Here is a 19026-nt window from a genome sequence, read left to right as displayed (position 1 = left end):
AGTTGAAGTCACCACCCAGTATAAGAGTATGAGTTTAGGTCTGGTAGTGAGGAAAAAAAACGTTCAAAAAAGTTAACATCATCAAAGTTGGGGGCATACAGGTTTGCTAGTACAAGTTTAGTGTTGTATAGTTTACCAGAAACAATAATAAAACGGCCATTTGTATCAGATATTTTATTACGGAGTTCAAAAGGAATATTTGAGTTAATAAGAATGGAGACTCCCCTAGCTTTAGCGGCAAAGGATGAATGAAAATGCTGACCCGCCAACTTTGACAGAAGCCGGGAGTTATCAAAACAACGAATATGAGTTTCTTGAAGGAAAGCAATGTCAGCTTTGAGTTGTTTAACATGTGAGAATACCTTCCTCCTTTTAACAGGGTGATTCAATCCCTTTACATTCCAGCTCACAAATTTAAGTGCACTAGCCATTATCAATTACTAATGCTTAAAAGGCAGCAGGCATATAAAAAGTCAAGCAATACAATAGCAGTCTGGGAGCAGAGATGTAAACATAGATTCGTAAAATCAAAACATAAACATGTACTGAGCAATAAAGAAAAACAATAGATAACCTCACAACCCAAAACTAGATGGCTACCAAAAAATGCAGCTAGCTCTACCAAAAAAATTAACCCAAATATAACTTCCAGATCTGTGTCATTAACAGCAGTTCCGTATAAATACTATAGCAAATAGTAACTAGTTTACGCACTAGAAAACATAACTACAAATTGGAACATCTTCTGCAGAAATATAAAACTTAATACAGAGAAAATCAGAAGAAAACCAAAACTAACCTACCCGTGAAAAATTATGGAAGAATAAAGTAAGAGAAAGGGGAAAAAAAAGGGAGGAAGGGAAAAATTATAGATTCAAGAAGAGTACTTATCAACCATTTACAGAGAGGGAAAAAAATCAAAAATTAAAAAAAAGGTGAAAAAAAATAAATAAAAAAATAAAAAATAATCAGCAGTTAAACTGTGAACCAACAAACAGGGAGGCCTTCAATAAAGACTTCAAACCTCCAAAACAAGTTAGAGTCAATTGTAGAACTCTATAGATAAAGTTATACAAGAATAAAATAGATTACACAAGGACTATTTAAATGTCCATAGGGAAACATTAAGCACAGAATGTCTATTTAAAAAAGACACACCAAATCCAGGAAGAGATTGTCAACAGCCCTTAGAGTTTCAGTAAATAATGTCTGAGTGATTCAAGTAAAGTCTGAGTCCGGAAAAATTAATTTTACTACGAGAAGTACTTATCCATCATTTTAGGAGGTCCGATCGGGTTCTGAAGATGGCTGGATAGCCGGAAGACTTGCAACAAATGCCTCAGCCTCCTTCACTGACTTAAACCACTTATATTTTCCAGTATTGAGCATGATTTGTAAATCAGCAGGATTGTGAAGAGAGGGTTTAAAACCACGATCAAAAAGCACTTTCATTACGCCTTTAAACTCAGCGCGCATCTTTAAAATCTGGGGTGCAAAATCCTCCACAAAGCGAATGACTGTATTTTGGAAAGTAAAAGTACCTCTGCGACGTGCCTTCATAATCAGATGGTGTTTTACCTGGTATTGATGAAAGCACAAAATTACCGGTTGCGGGTGGGAGCCCAGAATTCCGGGGGGAACGTAGACCCAGTGTGCCCTTTCAAGCTCAGGCGGGTTCGGAAGCAAATCTTTCCCGAATATCTCACAGAGAAACTCGGTGAAAAACTTTACGGTTGATCCCTGTTTGGTGCCCTCTGGCAACCCAAGAATTCGAAGGTTACAGCGTCTGCTGCGATTTTCGAGATCCACCATTTTGGAAAGGAGTTTGTTATATTTTCCCTCTAGGCTGGAACAGAGAGTCTCTAAGTATCGAACACGACTTTCTAAATCTTCAGAAGTCGAATTGATGCAAGATAAGTGTTCAGCATGTTTGTCCACTCTATCGTTGATCCGATCCAGTTTGGCTTCCAGCTGTTTGAAAGCGGTTCTAAATTCCTTTAAAATATCATCTCGGTGTTGTTCCAGTGCAGCGAGGGTCTCAGCTGGCAGAACCGAAACTTCCTTTCTCCCGGATTTAGAACTCTTGTTAGACATTGTAAAGTAGATGTGTTCACAGGCAAGTGAAAGAAACCAAATAAAGTTCCTAACTAAGGTTTAAAAGATGGAGACATTTAGTGCAAAGATAGCGAAAATAACGGAACAAAAGTTCGGAGCAGCTAAGCAATCGCCATCTTACCGGAAGTCCCCCATCTCTCTATTTTTTAATCTCCATCTATCTCTCTATCTCTATCTGTCTCTCTTTATTGCCATCTCTCTTTCTCTATCTCACTCTATCTCTCTCCCTCTATCCTTCTCTCTGTTTATCTCACTCTTTTTCTTTCTATCTAGAGATATAGCTCAGTGACGGGCCCTTCAGACCCATTCCACCCACGTGACCCCTTAACCTACCAGCCTGTATATCTTTGGATTGTGGGAGGAAACCAGAGCACCTGGAGGAAATGCATGTGGTCCCAGAGAGAATGTACAAACTCCTTACAGGCAACAGTAGAACTGGAGCTGTGAAGCGTTATGCTACTGTTCACCCATCGATTACAATAACCATCTTCAGTGAATGTTATCTCTCTCCTTCTTCCCCCACCCACATCCTTTCTAAAACGGCGACCAAGATGATCAGTGTGACAGGAGTGGCGGTGGGAACTGGTCTCTTCATGGCGTGTGACACCCTGATATCGCAGGTAAAACTCTGCACCGGCTTGTATGTTGACGTAGCGTAGCTCCCGGAGGTGGTTCACAGGCGAAGACCAGGGGCAGCTGCATGTACGAGGGGTATTAGGACAGATAGGTCACAGTAGCAGTTATTGGATGCCTTTACGGAGGCGAGAGAGGTTGGGAGGTTTGGGAAAGGGGAAAGATCCGAAGCTGTAGATCTCACATTCATACCAACTGGGACTTAGCAGAACTCTCAGTGTACTGGGCAGAGGCTTCCATGGACTGGAGGGATTTGGCAGAATTATACTGCACCCACTTGGACCCTTTGGCTCAACCGGTAGACGCCAACCAAGGACCCCCCCACTGGACATTCAGCTCTCCCCTGTGGCTATTTCCTTGCCACACCGCTTTGACAGGCAGTCTCAACCAGTGGGCTTCATACCCCCGTGAGATAGGCACATTCTTACCCTAGCATGCGAAGCCAACTCCTGCAGATTTGGCAGTTGAGATTCAATGGCCAGGAAGGTGACTCTGCAATGCTTCAGGGAGAGTGAAGGACATGGGAAGGCACAGAAAAAGTCATGGTCATCCACTGTAACCAGGGAAGACCCCAGATGTGATGACTACTCGTCCCACTGGACCCCGGACTTCTGAGATTGAGAGAGTGGAACTGTCCCAGTGCAATGGCTTTTCCACTTTAAGAAGATCTCCTGCACAGATTTCAAAAGTTATTATTGGATATGACAAACCACCAATCCTCAACCACTTCCCCTGCCAGCTCATTCCATAAACCGACTCTCACTCCGGGAGAAGTTGTTGCCCTCAGGTTTCTATTAAATCTCTCCCCTCTCACCTTAAACCTCAGCCTCCTAGTTCTTGATTACACAACCCTGGGGGAAAAGACTGTGTACATTCACCCATCTATGCCCCTCACAATTAAGACACCTCTGTAAGATAAAGAGAGAGAAACATACCGGGGGGGGGGGGGTTGTGGAAGGAACCTGCAGTCGAGTCTTTGCATTGAACGCTGAGTGGGAGACGGGCAAGATGGGTAAAAGTAGCCACCTTTTCATCATCATGAGGGTTAGGGGGTTGTTGTGTGAAGAGGAGTTGAGTTAAATGGGCCTAAATTGTCTAGAATTTGGAAGGATGATGATATTGAAGCAGTTTCTCAAGTTCAAAGTTCAAAAGGTTAAAGTTTTGAACTTTGATATTTAAAGCACTGGTTGATAGGTTCTTGATCAAGAACCCATCAACCAGTGCTTTAAATATTAAAGTTCAAAAGTAAGGGTGTCAAAGGTTAGGGGGGAGAAGGCAGAAGGATGGGGTTGATAGGGGTAATATATCAGCCATGATCGAACGGCAGAGAAGACTCAATGGGCTGATGACCTAAAACTGCTCCTATGTCATTGAAATCTGGGATGAGAACTTCCTTCTGGACTTCCCCCTGCAGAAAAGTCAGCTGCTTGGCCAGTGAATAGATTCAGGCCTGAGATGGATGGACCTTTGGTTATTTTGGGAAGCAGTGTAAGTGGGGAAGAGACTGCAGATAGAAGATCTTCTGCTGTCTCCTGGATCAAAGTGGCCAGCTCCTGCTCCCACACATTTGTTAGAAACACCTCTTGATGGTCTTTGATGCCAACTAAGTCGATCTCTATCTTGTTTCAGATGTATGGCAGCAAAAAGCTGAAGCGCATTGGAGTTGTCATCCAGAGGGCCATCTTGATTCTCATGATCTTCCTCTGCCCCTGCTGGGCCATCTTTATTAACACAGAGAAAATCCTATTGGCTGCTAAACAGGACCCCGAGGTGGCCAGGTCAGATGTACTTCATGCTCACCCACCAAGACACAACAGGCAAACACATATTGCAAAAACATTTTATTAATCATTGACTTTACATTAATTACCAAATAATTAATTACAAAAGATGTACAGTTAGGGTTAGTGAGGTATGAACATTCTATGTGGGTGCCAGAAGTGAGGTGACACTTGTGGGCTACCCAGCACAATCCTCACCGATTTGATTTGATGCGAATGCATTTCACTGTACATTTCAATGTTTTGATATACATGTGACAAATAAAGCTAATCTTTTAAAAGATATTTGGTTGTAGCTCACTGCCACCTCTGATTCAGATGTGTAGAATCTTTCACATCCACCTGCAGTTCACTCTCTGTCAAGTTCTGTCTCTAATCCCTCACAACAATATTACCAGTTAATCCTTTTCCTTGTGGTCCCAGTGTTGCAAAATGTCAGCCGTGGGTCCAAGTCAAAATCAAGTTTACTGTCATATGTACAGCTACATCAAAGTTCAAAGTAAATTTATTATCAAAGTACATATATGTCACCATGTACAACCCTGAGATCTATTTTCTTGCGAGCATACTCAATAAATCCATATTAGAATAATAACCATAATAGAAAAAATGAAAACTTTAGTGTTTAACCAGTGTGCAAAAGACTACAAATTGTGCAAATACAAAAAGAAAAAAAAAGCAAAGCACTAAAGATCAAGAACATGAGATAAAGAGTCCCTGAAACTGAGTCCATTGGTTGTGGGAGCATCTCAATTATGGGGTTATTATGAAGTTGAGAGAAGTTACCCCATTTAGTTCAGGAGCCTGATGGTTAAGGGATAATAACTATTCCTGACGTACAAAAAAGCTGGATGAACTCAGCAGGTCGGGCAGCATCCGTAGAGAAAAGCAGTCAACGTTTCGGGTCGAGATATTCAAGTCACTTTCCCATTTTTGTCTTGTCTTATGGACTCCTTGTTTAATTGCTTGTTTTTGAATCAAGTTATACATACAAGAGATAAATTTTTTAATCTTTCCTTTTTGAATTAAAGTTTCTATTTCATTAGATTTCAGCAATAACATTGTTTGACCTAATTTTTTTCTTAAATAAGCTCTTAGTTGGAAGTAACAAAAAAAGAGTATTGTTTGATACTTTATATTTATTCTTTAATTGATCAAATGACATTAATATACCTCCTTCAAAACAATCTCCTATATATCTAATCCCTTTTTGAAACCAATTATATAAAAGTTGATTATCCATTGTAAAAGGAATAAGTCTATTTTGAATTAAAGATCTCTTTGCTAATGAAGATTTCTTTGTCTCATCATCAACATTTATCTTATTCCGTAAGTCAATCAAATGTTTTAATATAGGAGATTCTTTCTTTTCCCGTATCCATTTAGATTCCCATTTATATATAAAATCTTCTGGTGTATTTTCTCCTATTTTATCTAGTTCTATTCTAATCCATGCCGGTCTACCTTTCTCAAAAAAAGATGCAGTAAATCTAAGTTGGTTTGCTTTATAATAATTCTTGAGGCAGCATCTCCTGTAGATTCTACTGATGGTGGGGAGGAATGTGCCCAATTGGGCTGAGCCTACTGCTCTCTGCAGCTTCTTATATTCCTGTGCATGTGAACTGCCGTACAAGACCACTGTTGTTTATGTCGCCGTGTCCAGAGGTTCTCTGTTCAAGTCACACTCCAGAAGCATGACCCGCACAATGTAGTGCTGGGGGAGTGCAACACTGTCAGTGAGACTGCTTCTTAAATGTTGACCTACAGGACACCTTGTGAAGGTATTTGCTATGAATTTTTGTCCTCTGCCGTACTGTGCCTAATTTGTTGTGTTCCACCAATGCCCTTGTTCCATTGCAAGGTCTGGAACCTTCTATAAGTACAAAAGGTTCTGCAGACGCTGGACATCTAGAGTAACAGACACACAAAATGCTGGAGGAACTCAGCGGGCCAGGCAAATCATCTACGGAAAGGAATAAAGAGCCGATGTATCAGATGATGCCCAAAACATCGACTGTTAATTCTTTCCACAGATGCTGCCTGACCTGCTGAGCTTCTCCAGCATTTTGTGCGTGTTAGTCATGAACCTCATATTTGTTTATGAGGATCTGAGTGCCACTGAAAAGTCACATTTGTCGCCCATCCCTGACTGCCCTGGAGAAGGTGGTGGTGAACTGCCTTGTACTGCTGTAGTCCTCTCTGCTGAACTCCCACAGTGCTGTTGGAGGTGAACTTCCAGGATTTAGTAGCAGTGTGGAGGAACAGAGGGATCTTGGGGCTCATGCCTGTAGATCCTCAAAGTTGGCTTAAAAGTTGACAGAATTAGAAAGAAGGTATATAGTGCATTGGCCTCTCGATTTCTCAAAGCTGGTGTGCAAATTGTTAGGGTTGTTAAGAAGATGTGTGGTGTTTTGGCCTTTGTTAGCTGAGGAATTCAGTGACTAATGAATCACAAGGTAGTGTTGCAACTCTATTAAACTCTGGTTAGACCACATTTGGAGTATTCAATTCAATTCAAGTTTAGTTGTCATTCATCTGTACATGAATACTCATGAATACAGCCAAACGAAGTAGCGTTACTCTGGGACCAAGATACAATAGCAACAATCACACACAGCACATATAAGATAGCAAGCACATGTAATATATCAGTAAAATACGGCCATACAATAAAGGTGTTTAGTTCTGGTCACCTCATTATAGGAAGGATTTGGAAACTTTAGAGAGGGTACAGAGTAGATTTACCAGGATGCTGCCTGGATTAGAGAGCGTGTCATAAGGAAAGGTTGAGCGAGCTGGGGCTTTTTCTGGAGCGAAGGAGGATGAGAAGTGAATTAATAGAGATGATAAGAGGCATAGGCAGAGTAGATAGTCAGAGACTTCTCCCAGGGTGGAAATGGCCAATAGGAGGGGGCACATTTTTAAAGTGATTGGAGGAAAGAAGTGTGGTGAGTGTGTCAAATGTCCTGCCAAGAGAGGTGGTAGAGGCAGATACATTTAAAAAGCTGTTAGAAAGGCACATGGATGTTAGAGAAATGGAGGACTATGTAGGAGGGAAGGGTTAGATTGATCTTAGAGTAGGTTATAATGTTGGTACACCTTGGGCTAAAGGGCCTGTACTATGCTGTAGTGTTCTATACTTAATGTTTTATAATTTTGCAAAGAATGGGAGGTTGATTTCCAAGTCAGGCTTGGAGGGGAACCTGGCGGTGGGGGGTTCCCGTGTGCAGATGCACCATTGCAAGGGAATATTCTCAGTGACCAGGATAGCATGGGCACCTACATTGATGCACAATGTTCTCTTCTAGGTTATGCCAGCTTTATGTGAAGATATTTATCCCTGCTCTCCCTGTGAGTATTTGTTCTGTTCATCCCTACGTTATGGGGTTAACGCTACACTCTTGTCAGGAATTCTCTGGAAGGAAAAGTCTGCAGATGTTGGCAGTCTGAAATACAAACACAAAACGCTGGGAGCACCCGGAAGGTCAGGCAGCTTCTGCGGAGAGAAAACAGGAACAATATTTCTATTCGTTGACCTCCTGGATGAATTATCTTGCTTGTCTTATTGTGTGCATTTCTGGTTTTCCAGAAATGACAGTAAGGATGTGGAAACTTTGGAGAGGGTGCAGAAGAGGTTCACCAAGGATTAGAGGGCAGGTGATATAAGGAGAGGTTAGACACACTTGTGTTGTTCTCTCAGGAGTGTCAGAGCCTGAGAGAAGAGCTGACAGAAATTTATAAACATTATGAGAGGCATAGAGGCTGAGTTTAAAGTGAGAGGGGAATAGTTCAAGGGAGACACACACAAAGTTCTTGAAGAACTCTGCAGGTCAGGCAGCATCTAAACGTTTCAGGCCAAGATACTTCATCAGGACTGAAAAGGAAAATGAATCTCAGGATTGTATATATGGTAACATATACAGTACACACTTTAATAATAAACTTACTTCAAACTTTGCTGAAGGATCTCAACCCAAAACGTCGACTGTTTATTCCCATCAATAGAAGCTGCTTGGCCTGCTGAGTTCCTCCATCATTTTGTGTGTGTGTTCAAGATTTACAGCAGAATCTCTTGTGTTTATTAGCTCAAAGGAGGTGTGAGGCATAATTTTTTTTACATAGAGAGAGGTGGATGCCTGGAATGTGCTGTCTGTGGTGCTGGTTGAGGCAGGTCAACAGTGTTTAAATGGCTGTTAGAAAGGTACCTGGACATGCAGAGAACCAAAGGGTATGTAAAGGGAGAAGTGATTACTGGAATAAGGCATCATGTTAATTTGTGCAGCACAGTATTGTGGGCTGAATGACCTGTTCCTGTGCTGTATCATTCAATGTTGTAGCTAGGGTAGACAGAGTCTTTATCCTCGGTAGAAATATCAGGTGCTGGAGGACATGAATTGAAAGTGAAATGGAGGAAGGAGGTTTTAAAGGGATGTGTGGGGGGACACAGTGAGTGGTGGGTGCCCGGAACAGGCTGCTGATGGGAGTGGTGGAAGCAGATTTGATTGTGGAGGTTAAGAGTCTGTAAGTCTGCTCAAAACCCAGCTGGTTCACCAAACTCCTTCTGCTGACCGTACACAGTCTACCCCACATGTGTCTCCAGGTTTACTTAGTTATTTATTGAGATGCAGGGCAGACAAGACCCTTCCGGCCTCTGAGCTGTGCCGCACAGCGACCTCCAACTTAATCCAAGCCCAATCAATGTACAATAACCAATTAACCTACCAACCGGCACATCTTTGGACTGTGGGAGGAAACTGGAGCACTCAGAGGCAACCAACGTGGTCACGGGGAGAATGTACAAACTCCTTCTGAACCGCAGCGGGAATTGAACCCGGGTCGCTGGTACGGTAAAGCATTGTGCTAACCACTATGCTACCCCCAACACTAGACTTGTTGCCTGCCCAGCCTGGGTATTAGGGATGGATGGGGAACACTGAGTGATTCTGGAGATTAGTGAAAGAATAAAAAACAGATCAAAGCCTAAACTGAATTCAGGAGTCTGGAGGTAGAAGCCCGACGGTTGAGTCTGCGAGTCCAACCCGGGACTGGAGGTCGGAGGCCTGATTCTGTGACACTAAAACCAAGGAGGGGAGGTTGAAGGCTCAATGTCTGTGAGTCTGAGACTAAGGAGGGGAGGTTGGAAGCTTGATGTCTCTGTGGCCAAGGAGGGGAGGTTGGAGGCCCGAAATCTGAGAGGCTGAGGCCAAGGAGGGGAGGTTGAAGGCCTGTGGTCTGAGAGACTAAGGAGAGGAGGTTGAAGAACAGACGTCTGAGAGACTGAGGCCAAGGAGGGGAGGTTGAAGGCCTGTGGTCTGAGAGACTGAGGCCAAGGAGAGGAGGTTGAAGAGCCGACGTCTGAGAGACTGAGGCCAAGGAGGGGAGGTTGAAGGCCTGTGGTCTGAGAGACTGAGGCCAAGGAGAGGAGGTTGAAGAGCAGACGTCTGAGAGACTGAGGCCAAGGAGGGGAGGTTGAAGGCCTGTGGTCTGAGAGACTGAGGCCAAGGAGAGGAGGTTGAAGGCCTGTGGTCTGAGAGACTGAGGCCAAGGAGAGGAGGTTGAAGAGCCGACGTCTGAGAGACTGAGGCCAAGGAGAGGAGGTTGAAGAGCAGACGTCTGAGAGACTGAGGCCAAGGAGGGGAGGTTGAAGGCTTGATGTCTCTGTGGCCAAGGAGGGGAGGTTGAAGGCTTGATGTCTCTGTGGCCAAGGAGGGGAGGTTGGAGGCCCGAAATCTGAGAGGCTGAAGCCAAGGAGGGGAGGTTGAAGAGCAGACGTCTGAGAGACTGAGGCCAAGGAGGGGAGGTTGAAGAGCAGACGTCTGAGAGACTGAGGCCAAGGAGGGGAGGTTGAAGGCCTGTGGTCTGAGAGACTGAGGCCAAGGAGAGGAGGTTGAAGGCTTGATGCCTCTGTGGCCAAGGAGGGGAGGTTGAAGGCTTGATGTCTCTGTGGCCAAGGAGGGGAGGTTGAAGGCTTGATGTCTCTGTGGCCAAGGAGGGGAGGTTGAAGAGCAGACGTCTGAGAGACTGAGGCCAAGGAGGGGAGGTTGAAGGCCTGTGGTCTGAGAGACTGAGGCCAAGGAGAGGAGGTTGAAGGCTTGATGCCTCTGTGGCCAAGGAGGGGAGGTTGAAGGCTTGATGTCTCTGTGGCCAAGGAGGGGAGGTTGAAGGCTTGATGTCTCTGTGGCCAAGGAGGGGAGGTTGAAGAGCAGACGTCTGAGAGACTGAGGCCAAGGAGGGGAGGTTGAAGGCTTGATGCCTCTGTGGCCAAGGAGGGGAGGTTGAAGGCTTGATGCCTCTGTGGCCAAGGAGGGGAGGTTGAAGGCTTGATGTCTCTGTGGCCAAGGAGGGGAGGTTGAAGGCTTGATGTCTCTGTGGCCAAGGAGGGGAGGTTGGAGGCCCGAAATCTGAGAGACTGAGGCCAAGGAGGGGAGGTTGGAGGGCTGATGTCTGTGAGTTGCAGAGTTACAGAATTATTCATTGTTAATGCAGATGACACATTTCAGAGTGTGTTTCAATGTACGTGTGATAAATAAATCTGGGGCGAAATGGTGGTGTAATGGTGAGCACAATACTTAACAGTACAGACAACCCAGGTTCAATTCCCCCAACAGCCTGTAAGGAGTTAGTATGTTCTCTCTGTGACCGCGCAGTTCAAAGACATACTGGTTGGTAGGTTAACTGGTCATTGTAAATTCTTCTATGGTCAGGCTAGGATTAAATTGGGGGATTGCTAGACAGCGTGGCTCGAAGGGTGGAATGGCCTGTTCCACACTGTACCTCAATAAGTAAATAAATCTGAAACGTGAACCATGGCAGCGAGAGGATTAACCTCTGGAACATAAAGCGAGTCTTTTCCTACAAACTACAGCAGTCCCTTACCAGCGTTCTTTGGTAGAGGAAGTATACTGTCCTTGGCATTAGCACTTACCTCCCTGATCGCCTGCTGTATCCTTACATTAAATCTTAGTAATTCATGTATAAGGACAAGTCTCAGTGGACACCAACACCTGACAATACTTCACGATGTGCTGAAGGGTCTCGGCCTGAAACATCGATTGTACCTTTTCCATAGACGCTGCCTGGCCTACTGTGTTCCTCCAGCATTTTGTGTGTGTTGTTAATATTTCACATGCCTTCCTGTCTAAAATCCCCTAAAGCCTCTCTGTGTCCCCTTTGCCACTTACGCTACTCAGCGTCACCGGCAAATTGGATACAGAGGCAGTGAGATTTCCCAATGGTTGGACAACAGATTGTTGGAGTGTTGCTGTTGCTGCCGTTTTCGATGTGTGCCTGGGGGATGGAATGTTTACCTGCCCTGAGCTTTGACTACTGTGTCCCTGTTGTGCAGGCTGTATTCCTGTATCAGATCCAGGTCCGCTATCTCCAGAACCAGGTATGCCTAACGACGCTGCTTTTAAACTGTGGGGATGTTCTGGGTCTGAGAGGCCTAGATAGAGTGGATGCAGTGAAATGTTTCTTGTAGCGGGCAAGTCTAGGAACAGGAGGTGTGGCCTTACAATGCCAATAGATCAGAGATTAGGAATTTCTTTAGCCAGAGGGAGGTGAATTTGTTGCCACAGACGGCTGCAGAGGCCAAGCTATTGGGTTTATTTAAAGCAGAGGTTGATAGGTTCTTGATTAGTAAGGGCATCAAAGGTTATGGAAGAAGGAAGAAGAATGGGATTAAGAGGGATAATAAATCAGCCATGATCAAATGGTGGAGCACACTCGATGGGCTAAATGGCCTAATTCTCCTTCTGTGTCCTCTGGGCACGTGTCCAAATTGGTCATTGTAAATTGTCCCATGATAAGGCTAGGGTTAAATTGGGGGCTGATTGGCGGCATGGCTCAAAGGGCAGGAAATGCATATTCTGCCCCGTATCTTGTCAAATAAGATCAAAAGAAGAATGCAGAATAACATGTAACAGCTACAGAGAAAGGGCAGTGCAGATAGACAGTAAGATGCAAGATCACAATAAGGTTGAGTTATCAGACTGTTGAATGGGCTTCCTGTTTAGTTTGGCCTCACAACCTATATTTTATTGTTTTACCTTATTCTGTCTCAGTGCTCTGTGCAGTGATCTGATCTGTATGAAGAGTGTGCAAGACAAGCGTTTCACTGTATTAACAATAGATTATTATCTATTAACAAAGCTGTCTGTGAGGGTGGTTGTAAGTGCTTTCAGTCTTTAGTATTTCCTGCCTGATGGGAGAGGGGAGAACAGAGAAGGGGTCTTAGATTATGCTGGCACCTTTACCAAGTGTAGACGGAACTTTTGTGGGATCTGATACATGGATTGAGGTTCTCAGGTACTGCAAACTGAGTTGTCATGGGCTAGATGTTCTTGGGAGTCACTGGGGGGTGTTGAATTCCTTCAAGGAGGCTTCAAAGTGCTGAATCCTCCACTCTGTCCATCCGGTAGCAACTTCCCAGGACAGGGCTCAGAATAAGGTGTTCAGTGTGGACTGTGCAACACAGCTGGCTAAGGATAGCTAGCAAGGAGGCCTTGAATAACAAACGGCCTGCCAGCGAAACTCACCCAGGTCGAGCAGCGTCTGTGGAGGGGTTGGTGGGATGGAAAGGGGTTGTCAACGTTTCAGGTTGAAACGCTGCCTGGGATTAGGGGATCTAGACTGGATAGGGGGGATGACGGGTCTAGACTGGAGAAGGGAAGTGGGGAGGTGGGGGCAGAGCGGATTGGTAGTCTTAGGAGGATGTGGGCCACAGAGGGGAGGCCTGAACTGCAAGCCTGAGGCACTGAAAGGGCTGCTGGATGTGCTGGTCTCTGATGGGCTGGTCACGGCTGGATGTGCTGGTCTCTGATGGGCTGGTCACGGCTGGATGTGCTGGTCTCTGATGGGCTGGTCACGGCTGGATGTGCTGGTCTCTGATGGGAATGTGTTTCTCTGCTCCCTCTCCAGGGAATCATTATGCCCCAGATACTCACTGGGCTGGTGGCCAACATCCTCAGCGTGATAATGAACTACATCTTCCTGATGGTACTGAAACTGGGCGTGCTGTGAGTATTGGCCATGATGCCAGTCAAAGACGAGTTTATTATCTGATTTACTGAGGTGGGGAGGGCTTTACCCGTGATGAACTATCATGTATGCACAGGTACAATGAAAAACCTTCCTGCAGCAGCATCAAAGGCATATAACCTCAGATGCACAACATTCACAAGAAAAACATAAACTACGCAATTTTTACAGCAATACAAAAGGTTCATAATTCATTTTAGTGCGGCGATCAGAATAGTCATAGGGTTATACGGATGCAGTGATTAGGGTTGTGCAGATTGCTTCGAGAACCATATGGCTGAAGGGAAGTAGCTGTTTTTCAACATGGTAATGTGGGATTGCAGGTCACCCATACCAAACAGGTCAAGGGGTTAGCAACTCTGACTGGTAACAATTTTGGGACTAACAACTCTGACTGGTAAAGTAAAAATTGTTACAGGAACAGCAATGAAGAATCCTTCTATATCTGAGTGTGACGGTATTCCTGAGTCTCCACCCGGGACTCACCTGACTGACAGTAGTGAAAACCGAGAGGAAGCTACTGGCACGATGAAGGAAGCCCTGAACACCGCCAGGACCAAGACCAAAGTTGGTTTTCATGGCCAAAGACGGACGGAGATGGGGGACCTTCATTGCTGCCTTAAACCCCAGTGGCGTAACAGGCACCCCTTTCCCTCTGCCTGAAGATAGATCTTTGACGATGATGCCTCTGTGAGGCAGTGCTTCTTATACATACTACTGGCGGGCGGGAGAGATGTGTCCGTGATGCACTGGGCTGAGTCCACCATTATCTGCAGCTTTGTATGTTCCTGTGCATTTGATCTTCTGTACTAGACCCTGACACAACCAGTCAGGACACTTTCAACAGTACATCTATAGAAGTTTGTTAGAGTGTTTGGTGACAAACCAAACCTCCTTGTGATTTTATGAGTGAATACCTTGGCCCATCTGACCTCCTTCATTCCTGCCCAAAATGGCAAATGATCTACTTCCAAAGCTGTTCTGAATTCTGTGCTAGGAAGTCCTTTACTGAAGTCGGCACTCTATCCTTTACAACATGAGCTTTGGCATCAAGTATATTGTCTCCATCTAAGGTCTGAGGTAAAATAACAAGTGCACCCTCCCCTCTCCAAATGCTCATCCTCCTCACTAATCCTGTTGGCTGACTGACACATCAATCATGAAGGAGTCTTGCTGCTGTTCTTTCTATTGGTTGCCTCCCATATCTGCTCTGATGAAGCCCTCCCTGCTTCTCTCCATTGGTTGCCCCTTATGCCCATCTTAGTGAAGTCATTGCCTTCCTAAACCTAAACGAGTCTTGGAAAGCTGACTGGATAACCTTGACTGTCAATCGATCAATCTATGTTCCCTTGTTTCCAATAAATTTGTTTCTAAACAATGAACAGTCCATTCCTACAAATGTTAAGATGCATTGATATTTTTAAGCCCTGCGTAGTTCTCTCTGTGAGTTGGCTAGTCTTCATATTGATCATTCATGTAAACTTTGACCCTGTTGCTTGGCACTAAATAATTCTGAGCAATCACTTCATTGGTTATTAAAAAGTTACTTTGAAGAAGAACTTAAATCTGTATCAAGATGTGGGTGTTGAAGAGTTAGAACTGGTAGCAATTTGAAACTCACTCAATAGACACCAGCTGATCTCATCCCCATGTCCGTTCCTGAGGCACAGACACTTACAGCAGATCATCGGATCAGAGGCCCACAACTGGTGCTCTCCCACCTATCCCGGAGCTTCCACTCTACAGTGATGCTGCAGGGATAGCAAGGTGTCATTTTTAGCGATGGTGCTCGGCTCCAGAAAGGCCAAAAGCAGTGGGCGGCTGGGCTGAAGTGATGGTAATTTGGTAAGCTGGTAAATTGGTGTCACCTGTACTGAGGTACAGTGAGGAACTGGCCGTGAATACCGTTTACACAGATCAATTCATCCTAACAGTGCATGGAGGTAGTACCAGGTAAAATATTAACAAAATGCAGAATAAGGTGATACAATTACAAAGGAATTGCAGTGTGGGCAGACACTAAGCTGCAAGGTCACAATGAGATAGATTGAGAGGTGAAGAGTCCATCTTATCGTACCAGGGGGTTGTTCAATATTCTGTAACAGCCGGGTAGAAGCTGTCCTTGAGCCTGGTAGTACGTGCTTTCAGGTTCGTGTATCGTCGACCTGATGGGAGAGGGAATGTCCAGGTTGGGTGGGATCTTTGATTATGTTGGCTGCTTTCCCAAGGCAGTGAGAAGTGTAGACAGAGCCCATAGAGGGGAGATGGTTTCTGTGATGCACTAAGCTGTGTTCACACCTCTCTCTGCGGTTTCTTGTGGTATTTATTTAATTTCTTTCATTCTTTCTTTCCTCCTTTGTTCCTTTCCTTCTTCCATAGAACCTTCTTGGCTGTGCTGAACCATTTTTCTGCCTAGTCCCACTGACCTGCACCTGGACCATATCCCTCCATACACCTCTCATCCATGTACCTGTCCAAGTTTTTCTTAAATTTTAAAGTGAGCCCGCATTTACCACTTCATCTGGCAGCTCATTCCACACTCCCATCACTCTCTGTGTGAAGAAGCCCCCCCAATGTTCCCTTTAAACTTTTCCCCCTTCACCCTTAACCCATGCCCTCTGGTTTTTTTCTCCCCTAGCCTCAGTGGAAAAAGCCTGCTTACATTCACTCTATCTATACCCATCATAATTTTATACACCTCTATCAAATCTCCCCTCATTCTTCTACATTCCAGGAAATAAAGTCCTAACCTATTCAACTTTTCTCTGTAACTCAGTTTCTCAAGTCCCGGCAACATCCTTGTAAACTTTCTCTGCACTCTTTCAACCTTATTAATATCCTTCCTGTAATTAGGTGACTAAAACTGCACACAATACTCCAAATTCGGTCTCACCAATGTCTTATAGAACCTCACCATAACATTCCAACTCTTATACTTTGATTTATAAAGGCCAATGTACCAAAAGCTCTCTTTACTACCCTATCTACCTGTGATGCCACTTTTAGGGAATTGTGTATCTGTATTTCCAGATCTCTCTGTTCTACTGCACTCCTCAGTGTCCTACCATTTACCTTGTATGTGCTACCTTGGTTTCTCCTTCCTTCTTTCTTTCTTTTCTTTCCCTCATTAATTCCATGATTTCAATCCTGACCCCATTTTTCGGGCACTGACCTGACCTGACCTGTGAACTCGGTGAAGGTACATTTCTGTAACGTGGGGAGTGCCTCCCTGTGCCTGACGGTCAGCGTGGACACGGTAGGCCGACGGGTGACTCTGTGACTAATGCGTTCACTCCTTTCATTACAGGGGGTCAGCTTGCGCCAACCTCATTGCCCAATACTGCCAGATCATCGTGCTGTTTGTCTACATCAGATGGAGGAGGTTGTATCTCCACACCTGGGGAGGTAATTCAGCCTCTCCAGAAACTCTCCACACAGACTGACAGTGAGGGATTCAACAGAGGGTGGTCCTTTGATCCTAGAAAGCTAACAGGAAACTGGATGGTCAAAATCAGGGGAGGGTTAATTAGACTGTGCGTTTTCAAGGGCAAATGATTAATTACAAGTCGGAAACCATCCTCCGGGACAAGAGTTGCAGAACAGGGCTGCTTAGAGTAAGCCAACACAGCTCAAATGGCCAAGAGGCCTCCACCTCTGCCCTAGTGGGTCTGTAAGGGGGAATGATCTTAAGGAGAAACAGCCAGGCAGGAAACATCAGATTGTTATTGTATCTCGTCTGAGTCACTACCACCCGTCCTTAATAAAGTCTCAGATGTATGAGACTCCAAAGCCACAGCAATGTGGTTAAAGTGATGGATGCCGGTTCAGTTGGAACAATTAAGAGAAGTTTTGATACGTACATGGATGGGAGAGCTGTGGAGGGTTATGGTCCAGGTGCAGGTTGATGGGACTAGGCAGTTTGGCATGGACTAGATGGGCCAGAGGTCCTGTTCCCATGCTGTAGTGCTCTATGACTTTAAATCAGAAAGTGTCCGAAACACTCAACAAGTCGGTCAGCTTCTGTGGAGAGAGAAGCAGACTTAATGTTTCTGGGTGGAGAAAACTGGGCAAAGCGAAAAGCAATTTTAAGTCATGGAGAAGGTTGAGAGAGGAAATGGATAGAGTGAAGAGTGTGTTTGTTAGAGTGAAGAGTGTGTTTGATAGGGTGAAGAATGTGTTTGATAGGGTGAAGAATGTGTTTGATAGGGTGAAGAGTGTATTTGATCAGGTGAAGAGTGAGTTTGATAGGGTGAAGAGTGTGTTTGTTAGAGTGTAGAGTGTGTTTGATAGGGTGAAGAGTGTGTTTGATCGGGTGAAGTGTGTGTTTGATCGGGTGAAGAGTGTGTTTGATCGGGTGAAGAGTGTGTTTGATCGGGTGAAGAGTGTGTTTGATCGGGTGAAGAGTGTGTTTGATCGGGTGAAGAGTGTGTTTGATCGGGTGAAGAGTGTGTTTGATCGGGTGAAGTGTGTGTTTGATCGGGTGAAGAGTGTGTTTGATAGGGTGAAGAGTGTGATCAAGTAAAGAGTGAGTTTGATAGGGTGAAGTGTGTTTTATAGGGTGAAGAGTGAGTTTGATCGGGGGTGAAGAGTGAGTTTGATCGGGTGAAGAGTGTGATCGATCGGGTGAAGAGTGTGTTTGATCGGGTGAAGAGTGTGTTTGATCGGGTGAAGAGTGTGTTTGATCGGGTGAAGAGTGTGTTTGATAGGGTGAAGAGTGTGTTTGATCGGGTGAAGAGTGTGTTTGATCGGGTGAAGAGTGTGTTTGATCGGGTGAAGAGTGTGTTTGATCGGGTGAAGAGTGTGTTTGATCGGGTGAAGAGTGTGTTTGATCGGGTGAAGAGTGTGTTTGATCGGGTGAAGAGTGTGTTTGATAGGGTGAAGAGTGTGTTTGATCGGGTGAAGAGTGTGTTTGATCGGGTGAAGAGTGTGTTTGATAGGGTGAGACCAGGGTTGTCAAAGGGATGAGCTGGTGAAGATGTTGTGAGGGAATTTGAGTGAAATAGTGAGAGAGATATAGAGTTAGAGAGGGAGATTGAGTGAAAAGGAGACAAAGAGTAGATAGACAGATGGATAGACAGGTGAATAACTATACAGATAGACAGACAGATAAATGCATATATCGACGGACAGACAGATAGGTAAATAGATAGATTGATAGAGAGATAGACAGATGGATAGACAGACTGACAGATGAATAGATAATGGAGGACGTGCACAGAGGGAAGTAAAAGTCGTGTAATGCAGAAATGTGGAGACTCTCTGTCTCAGCATGTCCAGTGAACAACAGGGAGAGAGAAGAGCTGAAGAAATATTGCAGCAGTTCTGATACAGTCACAGAAAGTGAGTACTCAAAGCTCCAGAAGGCTGTAACTTGCCCAGCCAGACCGTGCTGTACCATTTCTTGGGGTTGTGTAGGGTGTTGCTATAACGATGCAGGAAGCAGTAAGTCAGAGGAGCT

The 19026-nt window shown here is 44.8% G+C and overlaps 1 protein-coding gene across 2 annotated transcripts in view; it reads left to right on the top strand.

The window, feature by feature from the left end:
• Window positions 1-19026, top strand: part of LOC132396100 (multidrug and toxin extrusion protein 1-like) — a 47454-nt gene that overhangs the window by 7190 nt on the left and 21238 nt on the right. For both annotated transcript variants that reach the window (XM_059973530.1, XM_059973531.1), the window contains exons 3-8: window positions 2667-2735; window positions 4378-4526; window positions 7838-7880; window positions 11875-11919; window positions 13449-13546; window positions 16876-16973. In XM_059973530.1, coding sequence (XP_059829513.1) covers window positions 2667-2735; window positions 4378-4526; window positions 7838-7880; window positions 11875-11919; window positions 13449-13546; window positions 16876-16973 — 502 coding nt within the window. The remainder of the gene's footprint in view (window positions 1-2666; window positions 2736-4377; window positions 4527-7837; window positions 7881-11874; window positions 11920-13448; window positions 13547-16875; window positions 16974-19026) is intronic.

Source organism: Hypanus sabinus, chromosome 6 (assembly GCF_030144855.1).
Source record: "Hypanus sabinus isolate sHypSab1 chromosome 6, sHypSab1.hap1, whole genome shotgun sequence".
Lineage (NCBI taxonomy): Eukaryota > Metazoa > Chordata > Chondrichthyes > Myliobatiformes > Dasyatidae > Hypanus > Hypanus sabinus.
Note: the sequence above shows the minus strand (reverse complement) of the source record. Positions and strands in the feature narration are given on the sequence as shown.